This window comes from Dufourea novaeangliae, unplaced genomic scaffold (genome assembly GCF_001272555.1).
Source record: "Dufourea novaeangliae isolate 0120121106 unplaced genomic scaffold, ASM127255v1 scaffold124, whole genome shotgun sequence".
Taxonomy (NCBI): Eukaryota; Metazoa; Arthropoda; class Insecta; order Hymenoptera; family Halictidae; genus Dufourea; species Dufourea novaeangliae.
In genome coordinates, this window is record NW_015374010.1 from 2,077,760 (window position 1) to 2,091,732 (window position 13,973).

The 13,973-nt window shown below is 36.5% G+C and overlaps 1 protein-coding gene across 2 annotated transcripts in view; it reads left to right on the plus strand.

The window, feature by feature from the left end:
- Positions 1–1,111: 1,111 nt before the first annotated feature.
- LOC107188497 (scavenger receptor class B member 1-like) overlaps positions 1,112–13,973 on the plus strand; it is a 37,566-nt gene continuing 24,704 nt past the window's right edge. The window contains exons 1-2 of one of the 2 annotated variants that reach the window (XM_015576798.1): positions 1,112–1,564; positions 11,702–11,800. In XM_015576798.1, the coding sequence (XP_015432284.1) occupies positions 11,767–11,800 (34 nt within the window). In that variant the 5' untranslated portion in view covers positions 1,112–1,564; positions 11,702–11,766. Of the gene's footprint in view, positions 1,565–11,701; positions 11,801–13,082; positions 13,099–13,973 lie in introns of those variants that run through there. The other variant, XM_015576799.1, reaches the window with a different exon arrangement.

Genomic DNA, 13,973 nt, shown 5'->3' on the forward strand with positions numbered 1-13,973 from the left:
CAAATGCGGCCATTTTAATGCTTCGTTTTCACGATACGTTGTACGATAGACGTTGGAGTAACATTGAATAATTTTCTTGAAATTTTAATTTCGGACTTCTGTACATCCAGATATCGTGGGCACCGTTTGTACAATACAATTTTGGATCAACACGATTATCGCTACCTACGTGACGAACGAATATCGAAACAAACATTTTTTTTTAGTTACCTGAATGTATAATAAATAAAGACCATGAAGTTTTTTTATCATAGATATCTTCTTTGCATTCTTTTAAGAAATTCCTAAATATCATCTTTTTTTCGGGCTACTAATGCTTAATAATGATATGCATTTTCAGTTATATTTTTTGAAAATGTTTATTTGTATTCATATTTATGTTTAACTAAATAAAACAGACGTGTTACAATCTACCCCGGGCTGGGCCACATTGTAACAAAAGTTCAGATTTGTTTAAGATGAACATAGATGTCTAAGTATCAAAGATTTTGTCACATATTTACACTCAATGAGTTGAACAAAGATATAAGCAGTAAGTCACGTAAATTATTTCCTAATTGAGGAAAACACTTTTGAGAAAAAATTGTGAAAACTTTTTTCGTTAAAACAATCTCCCCTACACATATACAATACACATAGTACACCTTTTTTTGTTCACAGGCTGCACAAAACTCCTTACATCTACAATATTTATGAATTCACCGTGAAAATAAACATTTTCTATGCAGTTTAACCGTCCAATAAAGTATTCTCGCCGTTTCAAAGAAATCGGTTGAATAATTTCCTCCCAAGAAACTCCAATTAAATTCGTTCATTTTTAGCCCCTGTACACCAAACTTCCCGCTTAAACACACTCGAGTCCGTCTGTTTCGCGTATCCCGCGGAAAAAACACGGGGAAAATCCGCCGTTGGTCCCCCGACGGTCCGCGGTGTATAATACGACGCGTAGTCACGTCGCTATCGGCCTCCGTTTGCGGTGCCCCGCACGGGAGAGAGAAAAGTCCTCTTTGGACGTTGTCTCCGCGGCTGGCTGACGGGGGTTAGTGATCACGGGCAAGACGGGTATAAAGCAGAGTGAACACAAGCCTCGTGCTCACTAATAACAGGATAGAGAGGGAGAGTGCGGAGCCGAACTTGGGAACGGCAACGAAGAATCATCTCGCCGTGTTATACGTGTTAAAAACTGAACACCATTGGGGGAACACTCGCGATTTTCCGTATCGCGGCACACTCGACACGACTGGGTCCAGATACACACGGCACACCGGGGGCCCTCCTCACCGCGTAGCGAGTCCACGCCGATTAAAACAGGAGGGAATAATCGGTTCCGGCCGACGAGGACGGTTCTGGGCTTGTTTTCCGCGCGCGAGGTTAACAGTCATCAGCAGAGATCGCGGAAACGACGGACGATGAGAGTGTGAGAAGAAAATAGTGTTTTTTTTTTGTTTGCTTTTGGCTCGTAGTTGTTGTTGTTGTTGTTGTTCCTCGTGCCACCGGACCACGCGATCCAAGAAGAGAGTGTTTCTTCGGTTTCGGACGTCGTTTCGCCTGAAAATCGTTCTCGGTAAGTGATTAACCACCAATTATTGTATATTGCTCCCATTGTCTCTGGTGCGTCGAGTTGGGAAAACATCCGCGACATGAGAACACGGAATTGTGGCGATGTGGTTCGTTGAGACAGTTTTCGATCGTTAGTTTGCACGAGGAAAAAGATCGATTTAGATAGATGAAGGTTAGTCGGAATGTGGCTCGGTTTTTGTATTACTAGAGGAATAATGTCCTTGGTTTAGTTCTATATCCACTTGTTTTTGAACTGAGAAAATTGAGTTTTTAGCTCACGAAGTTTAATCTTGCGCAAGGAGGAAAGTAGTAATTAAACACACTGTAATATCGTCTACTGAATAGCTATTTAGTACAGTATTTAACAAAATTTGTTCTTCTTATCGACATTAATAGTTAATTGTTGTTAGTATTTGGAAATACTATCATTAAGGAAAATAAACTTTTAAAGTTTTGGAGTTAGAACTTAACAAAATTTTATTGTTAAACATTGCAATAAATTTATATTCTTTTGAGTCCTAACTCCAAAACTTTAAAAGTTTATTTTCCTTAATGATAGTATTTCCAAATACTAACAACAATGATCTATTAATGTCGATAAGAAGAAAAAATTTTGTTAAATGGAATATTTGTTATTTTCAAGTTCAGTATATTAAAAAATTACAGAAAGTTTGTTCAAGTTCTTTTTTTATTTCAACCGTACTAAGACCCTTAACAGGCAAAGTAAATTTTTCTTTACACCCACTTTCGAGAAATTGACCGATAAAATTCTATGTTTCTATAAGCATTCCCAGTCTAATAATAAATACTGTTTTTGAACTCCAGAGTTTGAACGATTATCAGTTATTTCGAGATGACGATTTTCAATCGAACTAGATCTATCTGGATCGATAACTCTCTTGGCAGCGAGTTAATATAAGCTTCTTGATCCCTGTGTTTACCAGTTTTAAAAACGACTGAAGCAAAGTGCATTGAAAAACGACATTTATTATGCAACAATTTAATATTTAAGAAACCCATTATCCTGTCAGTTTCTGTAATGTTCGATTTGATTCAGAAACTTTCGTTTGGTTAAAAATAGAGAGCGTTCGGTCACGAATTACTTCTGTTTCTCAGTTTTTCAAATTAATTTCCACTGAAGGCAACAGATTATAGATTATTATGTTGTGTATTCTTTATTAGTATCTACCTTAAAAACTGTCGATACCATACATGTACGATTAAACCGCGAATCTTCAATGGAAAATGACATTTCACAAACTGATTCGAATAGACAAGATTAAAAGGAGAAATTCCCACGTCCCTAGCAACTATATCTTACTAAATTATGAATAAAATAAAAAAAATTGATACCATCCGGTGGAAGTGTGGCCTTGTATCGTATCACACAGAGTGTTATTGGTTATAAATGCACACCATTAAACCTGGTACAGTAAAATCTTACTACGCGATCAGTCTTCACAGTGATCGAATGTATTCGTAAAAATCGTTATTTCCATAAACACGGCCATAATATTCGTTTCATCGCCGATACTTGAAAGTTATTCCTGACTGAGGCCTCTCCGAGTAGACACAATATGGAAAGAACAGGTTATATGGGCATGAAATGATCATGGGTTCCTTATAGTGTACTATGGAAATTTGTTATTTAAAGCACGTTTTGTTCTCGTTTTTTTTTTTCTTCTTCGCCGAGGGAGCACACAACACGAAATCTCGTGCGAGTGTCGGCTAATTAGCTGGCAAAGAAGCAGGAAAATCGCGGAAAATTTTCACATACTCGGTGTATCGTTGCCGTGTCAACGTTATTAAATTGCACGGAATATTATTCGCTTCGGGCGATCGTACTCCGCTGCCCTAGAGAGATGATAGATACGCGTGTCACGCGCGTCGTTCTGCATATGCACTCTCCTTTTCTCCTTACGGTTCAATATCAATGCAGAACGCGTATCGAAAGATGACAAGATAGTTCGTTCGACTCTGGTCACTTAGTTTATCGTATCTGTAGGACGCGTCGTTCTCCTATTCACATTCGAATTCCACGTTCTCTACCGTCCCGAAATCCAGCGATCTATTAGATGTATTCGTAATTAATCCACTATTATAATACTTCATAATACAATGTATAGGTTTCATTAAACGTTTCTCTATTAATTTTAGAAGTATTTTCACCATTAAATTACAGTTTATTCAATTAGTCAAGCCTCGATTATAATATGCTTCAACCGTTTGGTCTACACAATTTAAAAAATAGGAACTAATATTAGAGAGAGGGCGATATAAATTTATCCGATACAATAATCGTGTAGAACAAGCCAGACGATAATCGATGATGACGGTTCGAAATGTTTACTAAAACTCCCTGTTTTTCCAACTGGAATGAAAAAAAACTTTTATTTTGTAATAGAACCGAATGATAACCTGCTGTCACGTTTTTTCTCGGTAGAGTTCAATCGCGTGGCGCGCTTCTCCACGTGATAGAGCCTGGCCTGACCAGGCGTTAAAGTCTCCGGGCGATGTGGATCTCGAATCGGTCCCCGTGACACGCCACAGTCGCGACTTCTGCCTTGTTGTTAACATATATTTGATACGCTCATTTTTTCCATAAAATTAATTAGAATTCAAATAACCGAAAGAGAGAGAGAGAGAGAGAGAGAGAGAGAGAGAGAGATCGAAATAATTAGATAAAAAATATACCGTGTCACTCTCGATTACAAGCTAAATGTATTTTTACTCATTTTTTCTCTAACAACTTATCGAATAATGTTCGAAGTATAATTTAACAAATTACACGACACTGAGGTTCTCTTAAAGCGAAACAGAATAAAACCTGAAACACTCGCGATTCGGGGATAAAACGTTCTGAGAACTGTCGCCGAATGTCCTTCCGATCAATTTATGCGTGACAGCGATTTAAAAAAAAGAAAAAAGTGCTTGTATTCAATGACACTTTTCTTACCTTGCCTGTGCAGCGTGTAATGATAGGAACAATTTATACTCAGCGATCTGAAGCAACGATAGCGCTGACTTAACGTTTTCGTTTCAAAGTATGTATGTATACAGGGTGATGCACCTACAAAATAGACCACCTGACTGTCTTAGCTATTATTGGTGATAGAAAAAAATGTGTCAAACTTGCATAATGTCGAAGAGCATACAATTTGATGCTAATAGTGTTTTGATAGGTGAACGCGTAGAGGTCATATGAAGGTCAACTTCGTTTTTTTAAATGGAAAGACATGTTATCTATTTATGAAGGTACGTAAAGAAACATTAAAAAACTATGTTGACCTTAATATGACCTCTACACGTCCACCTATCAAAAGACTCTATCTACATCAAATTGTGTGCTACTTAATAACATGCAAGTTTTGTTTGACACATTTTTTTTATCACCACTAACAGCCGAGATGTTCAGGTGAGCTGTTTTAGGTGTATGTATATTCCTGCAGATTTCTAATCGGATTCTGTGATCTCTTACAGGTTCTAAACTCCTCGAAACCCGTTCCCCAATTCCACCAGAAACAACACGTCGATTCCGATGATTTCTCATTAAATTTCTGGAAATCTGCTTACACTTCCGTCAAAAGCAAAATTCCATGGTGATCCACAACGCACGTGCACGTAATAGAAGTTCAGCGCCAGTCGACGCGTCTTCGACAGATTTCTAATCAGTTTCTATGATCTTTCTGGGATTCTATGTTTCTCGAAACCTGTTCTTCGATTCCAGCAGAAACAACTCTTTGATTCCGACACGACTTCTCACTAAATTCCTGTCAGTCTTACATTTTCGTGAAAATCGTGGCTCATAGTGATCGATAACACGCGCGTACAATCGAAGTTTAGCACCGGGCAATTCACGTTTCGCAGATTTCCAATCGTATTTTACAATTTTTACATTTCAAATTCAACTTTGTTGCAAATCAAATTCACTTAAGACCGTTTTAAAAATAATGGCACCTCCTGGTTTTACCCAGGTTAGTATCCTGTTTTTCCCGAGTTTCCTCAGTAGACTGTTTAGACATTTTCTTTTAAAAAAATATTTTATTCACCAGAAACACCTGGTCAATATTCCGACGATTTCACACTGTATTCCTGTTCGGTCTGTCTCATACTTCGATCGAAATCGAAGCCTGGCGATCGATAACTCGCGTGCGCGCTTATACGAGGAGAGTTTAATTAGTTGGGACGTAATGCTCCTAGATCTGATCTTTCGGGACGATAAATAATTAATGGGCGGGCCGCGGATAAAAGTTCGAAGAGCCGTCTGTCAATCGTGTACGGGTGCGTTCGTTACGGTGTTGTTGCCGCAATCCCGGCCGCGATTAACATTGCAAATCCTCACTGCCGCAAATCGACGAGACGAAGGATCGACATTAACACGGCGTAAATGCATCTCCGTGCCGTGAGTCACGGTGATGCCACCACCTGTGCTATACAGGCTGTCCCGCGCAACTGGTACAGGCCGTAGCGTTAAAATGATGAAGGATAGAAAAAAATGTACTTAAGAAAAATTAAATGGTTTCCAGTGATGCATCACCTGGCGAATGTGTCTTCTGCGAAAGTGGAGGCGTTTCAAAGATTTCAAGGCCACCCCTATTTCTTTCAATGGAACTGTACATTTTTTTATACACCATTCGATGCACCTTTTAATTCTCCACGAAAAAGTATTAAGATACCTGGGTCGAGAAATTATTAGTTTAAAAGATATTTTAACTTTAGTTTCTCTAAACTGTATAATATTTGGTATTTGGACCTAGGCTTGAATTATTTCTTCGCTCGTATTTACTAATTTTACTCTTTTAACTCGTCATAATTACAACTTTGTATGCGCGATTCTCAGGAATTATCACGTGGCCATCAAATATTGTGTCCAACTTGTGTTGAAAAATCTAATTGCTGTCTGAATTTTTAATGATTTTTTGAACTCTGACCATCATAATTACTTCTAACCAAGGTTTTTACCTCAATAGAAATTGTATTTCTGTAAAATATCACGGGTTTCCTTTCGTCTCTCGAAACCATTCAAAATTACGTAAAAACGATTCCCCGTATGATCACAGATAGAGGAGATATTTAAATGGCCTGTTTTATGCGGGACACCCTGTATATAGACGTGACCGCGAAAAACGGTGAAGCAAGGGAAGAGGTTCATCGAGGAAAAATGAAACGATGAACATCGCCGTTCCTCCTAGAACCGGAAAAAGGAGAAACCGTTCTGTCGTCGTGCAAATACGCGCGATACGCGCCAACAACTTCGACAAACACCAAGTGGTCTCAGAATTTTTGTACATACATACGTCCATACGTACATAGATAATGGTTCTTTCCAAGTTAAAGTTCTGCACAAAGTTGCGCTGAAACGTACCGTCAGTTCGCGATCGGGTGACGCGGTGTTAGTGACACGAGGGGATCGTTGTACAGAACGTGGCGCGATAGAACGATTTAACGATTTGCTTTTGTTGCCTAGCGATCCGATATGTATTTAGTTTTACGAACTTTCACAAGTCCCGTATATACAACACGTAACCGTGTTGGATATTTTCAATTGTGTAATATTTGGTATATAGGCTGCCCCCTTTATGTAATGGTGCGTTGCGGAAGTTACCGAATAGGCGGGTCACGCTTCTTTTTAATGGTCTCTTTGCCGTTGCATTTAAAGGGCGAAGAGTGTGTTTTGCCGTATCGTCGGACAATCTACCAGGTGGGTCTGGAACCAGAAACAAATGAGTCGGTGGTATTTGTAGGCTGTTCTTATTCAGCCTATTACAGGGGGCATGAAATTTCAAACGGAATGGCAGATTGCAGGCGTTCACTGATGCATTAATATCGGTAAAGTTTTCGATAATGTTAACACTAGAACTACCAAGCAAGTCAAAATGACTTGTCAATACATTCTTACAACGACGATTATGTATTATATGAAAGTGAAGAAATTAGTCAATTTATAAATTCCTAAATTTTCAAAAGTTATTCACGTTTATCTAACGATCTAAATTTGTGTTTTTAATTCATAGAAATATAGTTAACCCTCCATAATACGGACACCATCCGTCACTTACTCTAGATGAACCAATTATTGCCACCTTAAAATTGTAACGTAACTTCGTTTAATCATTTTACGCGTTCGAGTTTACGTCAGATGGCCTGTTAATTTTATTAAAAAATAATTAATGCGCTCTGCATCACGCTACATTTCTCAATTACATTTTATACTCTGTAAACAGATAGACTAAACAAATATTTGTATGGTCAGCTTCTTAGTGTGTACTAGACCTGTTTTTTTATCTGCGAGAGAGATAGTGGAAAGCATTTCTGTAACAACTGAAATTGCCAGTGTTGAATGTATGCTAAACTAAATTGTATAATATAAAATGTATATAAAATTAAGCATGAATTCCGATAAAAGCACCTTTATGACGTCAATACTTGTAAAATAAGAATTTTTAAATCCGTCACTATGACGAATTTGTTTGTTCTACTGCTAAAGGAACAGTCGATGGGTTAACGATATTTCCGGAAAATATTAGTTCGTTGAATTACGATCGACATTATTTTCTATGATCTATATATTATCTAAAATATTACATTTTATTATGTTACTAGCTCAAATATTACAATTATAGCCTTTTCTTTAGTATTTTGTTTTTCCTTTCGTTAGTAAGAAAGTTGTCGTAATTACTCTTCCAATCGACTAAAAATTTTTAATCATTTTACAAAAATTAATGGAAACAGAAAATTAAGTGCTGCGTTTTTTATCATATGAATTATAGTTTTAATTGCATGCACTTTCTATATGTATAAGTTTATTTGTTATTTTAAGTAAAACAGTCTAGGATGACAGTAATTCGATAGGTGGCAGTAAATGGGTCCTTTGCCCTAGATCAAACAACGAAATTCATCAAGTGGTCCACGAAATCCTTTCGATTCTAGAACGAAAAAATAACAGACACTGTCCCTCCTGATTCCTGGAGTCGATTCCCATCCGTGTCAGCGCTCATCGACGATGAATCGTCATTGTTAAATACATAAACACGACGTGTAAATATTTGCGGTAATTATCACTATTATCGCGGTCAAATTTCCGGGATCACTTAGCAGAACTAAAACAAACCGATGTTACAAAATCGCGTGATATCAGCAACAAGACTTTACGCGCGCGTGTCGGCGAGAAAGTAACGAGCTCTTATCTACATTGCTTACGTTAGAATCTACATAAACATATGAATGTACCGAACGACAATAAAATTTCACGATCGGTCGTAAAACATGCATTCAGGTCTGAAGCATCCACCATTCGTCGATACGACGACTTCGTCTTCCATCGACCTGTTTTGGAGAAACACAAAAATCATTTTTACGATTCTTAGATCGCAAGGGGCCTGTGATCCTGATCACTGTGGAATGTTTATGGAAAATCGCGGTTTTCAATACTGACTTATGATAGCAGAAACTGGACAGGAAACATAACTCATCTATCAAGGGTTCTGCTTCTACAGTAAATCCTCGACGAGTGCTCGAAGGTTCCTCGACACTGAACATTAAATAGTTTATAAATTAATGGCCATATGCGGCTGAAACAAATAGCATTGGCTTCAGAATTCCAAGCTTTATCACTATGCTAAACCTCGTTAAAAAATCAATGATACACCTGGGGATCTCTCCTTGTTAGCACCGAGGAGCCTTTGAACACTCATTGATGATTTACTGTATATGACACTTTGAAAAACAGAGGTCAAAATTGTGTAGACAAAATCTGGAAATAGGGTCATATGAAATTAAAAATGCAAAGTTTTTCATTAAATATATGTATGTGAGTGACTCTGGTGTGAACCACGATAAAAGCAAAATATTGAAAATTCTTTGACTTATTCTTGAAATAAGTTTTTCTTTCTGAAAGAAACTGAATAAATAAAAATTGGATGAACCATATATTTGGATCGTAGGTCGTACCATAAAGAATGGAATCACAAATCAAACGTACCAAAAAGATTTGAAAACAATCAAATCATTTTTTCTTTGTCGTTCTAATCGTGTCGAGGAGCCTTTGTAGTACACCCGTAAAGTGTATTAAAGACCTTAAGAGACTATAAGCAGAGACTAAACAGACTAATAAGAAAAATCGCCTGGACATTAAATTAGTTTTGAAAGAATAACGGTTGTATGTTATGGGACTCGATCTTCTAACAATAAGAATTGAAATAAGTGCCACTCGACCGAAAGTTTCAACATCGACCAAAAAAATGACGTCAAAGTGCGTCACAAGCAGTTCTGGAAATTAACAAAGATAACTTTCTTTTCATAATTTTTTGGACTTTTTACGTTTTCTTAAACACATGTAAGTAAAATGACTAGGGAACAAAAATAAAATAGAACACCAACGTCTGGTTTTTATTCACCTCTAGCAAAGTGGTCAACACATTGTTGATCAAGTATAAAGTGACCCACGTGTTCCTGATCGAGGAACCTTTCAAAATTTTCTGCGCAGCCAGACAGGCGAACGTCACCTGCATATCATTTAAAACATAGACCCATATTGGTATTTCTTTTTCATTTATGGGAGATCGGGGTAAGATGGTGGTACTAAACGAAAATAAGTGTAACTTTTTTGTTTCTTATACCAAAAAAATAATACTTTACCATAACAATCATACATGTTTTAGTAACAAAAATATATAATACAAAAAAGAATAATTTTACAGTTATCTTTAGTATAAAATTAACTAATTTGTGTCTTACCCCGATCTGCCCTGATTTATTTTACATATATAAAAAAAAACTTAAAAATTCAAAGAATTCAACAAAGAAATTTATTTTTATACATATTTAGAGCTGTTTATAACAGTAACAAATATTCCGTTCGTGTGACACTTATTTCAAGTCTTAGGAGATCGGGTCCCAAAACCACCAAATATTTCCTTTTTCAAAACTAATTTATCACCTGAGTAACTTCCCTTCCAAGGTTTATATTGTGCTTCTAATATCCTATAATACATCACTAAACTGTACAGAATTTACGTTACTGTTTTTCTTACATTAAGCCATTCGATCACGTTCTTATTTTCAACACCATCGACTTCTAAAATGAGACAAGTTAACCGGCTAGTTCCGTATTTCCCTCGAAATAGCCTAGTGCGTATGTGTGTGTGTGTGACTTATGGACGTCAATGCGCTGCCAAAGAATTTCCGAGTGATCCTTTCACGAATTCTTGACGCCGCGAGGTGTTTGCACACCGTTTCGCGATCGTACGCCGGCCATTCAATCGCAAACACGTTTCTGTTAACTGGCCCGCGTGTATCCAAATACATTCTACGCAAACGAAAGCTGTTGGGGATTCCAATATGTTCCCGAAAGGATCGATTGTACTCGTAAAAACATAGGACCCCCCACCCCCCCCCTGCACAATGTGATATTTTATAAATCCAACAAAACTAAATTCATGAAACCGTCTTTTTATTGCGCAAAAAATATTTTCCTTTTGGTTAATGTAGTCACTTTGATCATTATTTGAGCACATTTATATGTTTATAATATAATAACAATTTATATCATTTTATTTGACAAAGTCTGGAGAATTATTTCGTGTCAAAAGCAACTGAATAATTGGAACTGTAAAATCACAAAACATCTCCAAAGTTGGGAATGTGCAATTATTTTAAAATGTGATTTTTGTCGAAATCTGTACGTTATGACTAAGTAGAAGTAGTCAACAATAGACGGACATATTAGGTAGTTATATTCGAAAGCATGCGTAACCGATAAATTTTCAAAGTTTACTATTTCCTGTATGAAGATTTACATAGAGGCATTCTATTGTATCAGAAAAATCCAATAAATTTTGATCAGAGAAATCCGATAAATTTTTATCAGAAGAATCAGATAAATTATGACCAGAAATATCCGATAAATACCGATCAGAGGAATCTGATAAATTTCGAACAGGATGTGTATTTGTTCAACCCTCGGGCAGCGTCGCTACAAAAACATCGGGTTTACGATTATCGCTCCGTAAACGTGGCGCATGATCTTTTTCCTCGGCGTTCGCTCGTAATTATGGTAAACCTTTTAAGTAGCGATAAATTAAATGCAATCTGGGGAGATGACTGGGAGAGGCTGACCCACGTATACACGCTTCTGTTACAGGACCTTACGATCAAGGCGACGAAAAAAGAGAAACACCGGCAAGTCAAACAAATCAGGTCACAACCATGAAATTCACGATCCCGCTGCAGCAGTTCAAGAGTGAGTAATCATCTGTGCGTGAACAACGCGAAACGTAGAGTTGGACACAAATTTATTCGAATAATACGCAATGAAAAGTAATAGTATCTATGACAATCACCCTGACATTTAAGGGAGTATTCTACTGTGAGAGGCAGTTTTTTTTAACTTTCTTCAGGAATTTTTTTTAATGACTTAATGAAACATTTTTATGCTGAACCTTTTGTTTGTATATCTATTACACCTTAAACTGTAAATAAAAATTTTGTTTGTTAAAAATATGGAATCAAAATTAAGTACCGATTTTTTGGTGTTTTCCAAGCTGTAAAATTAAAAAGAAAAATAATTTGGCTTAATTCTGGAGAAAACGCTTTATCTAGATAATGAATTTGCCCATCTCTATCGAAAAACAACGGTCTCGACGCCGAACGATCACGGTTCGACGTTTAACCCTCTACGGGCCAGCATAAGTTTGAGGTCACGGACCAGTTTCGCCATTATTAAGCAAATGAGAATGTTCTCTTGTATGTTCGACCAATGTAAATTGAAAATTCCAATATGACTGCTCATTTGCACATGCACAACTGCCTAGTGTGACCTTAACCCTTTAAGTGTTTTATTTCATTCCGAAAACGTACACTTGTGTGCTCGATTATTTTTAAGGTATGACGAGTATACTCGACTAAAGCAGAGTAAATGCATTTGCTGTAAAATCAAAATAAATTCTAATAAATTGACAAAATTACTCTTACGACTTGAGCGCCATCTGTTGTTCAAAAAAAGTTGCTGCCTTATCAAACAGCCCTCGTATATGTATATCTATACTGCTGCATATTTCTCTTTTTTTTTAAACTGAATTTTTCTCTATACATATATAGTATTTTCTTATTTTGTCCTGTTCTAAATGTGTTGACATTACGAATATGTTTTTTGTTTTACCTAAATATTACTTTAAATAGAGTTTAGATGACGAGTTTACTCGTCATTAAATAAAAAAATGCAATCACTTCATAACGAATATACTCGATATAAACATCGAAAGGGTTAAAGTGGAAAATTTATTTTCAACAAACTGATACCTTCGAAATTGAAAGTTTAAATATGGTGTGTTCAACTGGTTAGTAGTAAACACTATATTATGGAGATGAAAATTGTTTCGAACGATACAAATTAATTTTCATTACAGAGGGTCAACCTATATAGTATGGAGAAGATGAATTTAGTCGTGATCCGTGGTAGAATTCGACTAACTACCCACTTTTCTATTTACATACCCGCAGAATCCTTCATTCAATCAGGTCGACTGCATTGCCATTAGTGTAAGTCACATTCTTATTCTTATACATCCTTAACCTTTCGCGGTCCAAAATATTCTTAGTATACCATTTCGGGACTGGCATAAATATCATAAAATTCAACATTTTAACACGTCGATTTAGTAATATATCCGTGACATTAAAGAGGTATTCAGACAATTATTTATGTGCTATGCAGATGAAATATTGCGACATACGCCCATAGATCACTAGACGGCAATAAAACCGAATGTCGAGTCGGTCTCGACATAGGACCGTGAGGTTAGAAATGTCCCTCGGTCGACAGATTAATCCTCGGAAGGCCGGAGCCGGGTCATTTCTGACCCATACCGAAATCTCGTATAAATAACAAATTGTACTTAAAATTTGTGTTTGAGTTTAGCAGTTAAAATTTGTAATTTCTAGACAAAGTCTGGGTCTCGAGTGACCCCCACGTTCGTCATCCGAAGGTTAAATACTTCACCCTGACGTTCATTTAATTAAACGATTATTCACTATTTTATTCTATAGATGGAATTATTATGGTAATGGACAACGTTTCTAGTCTGCATGTCCAATTTATACTTGAAATATTCTTCGTTCTTTTCAACCTGAAAAACTAAAAAATAGAAAACATTCCCTGATACTTCTTTTGAGGTCTACCTACAAACCAGCAAAATTTCCAAAAAATTGCCAATAAGTTTTTGATTAACATTAGAACTACCGAGTCCGTTAAAGTAACGGAATTCACATTTGTTATTTTACAATAACTGAAATCATAAAAGTGCTTTCGTCGATATTCATGTCAACCTTTAATTCGTTATATATTCTACATTACACTATATTATGCTATACTATATCATATAGTATAAATATTAATATATCATAAAATTTAATTT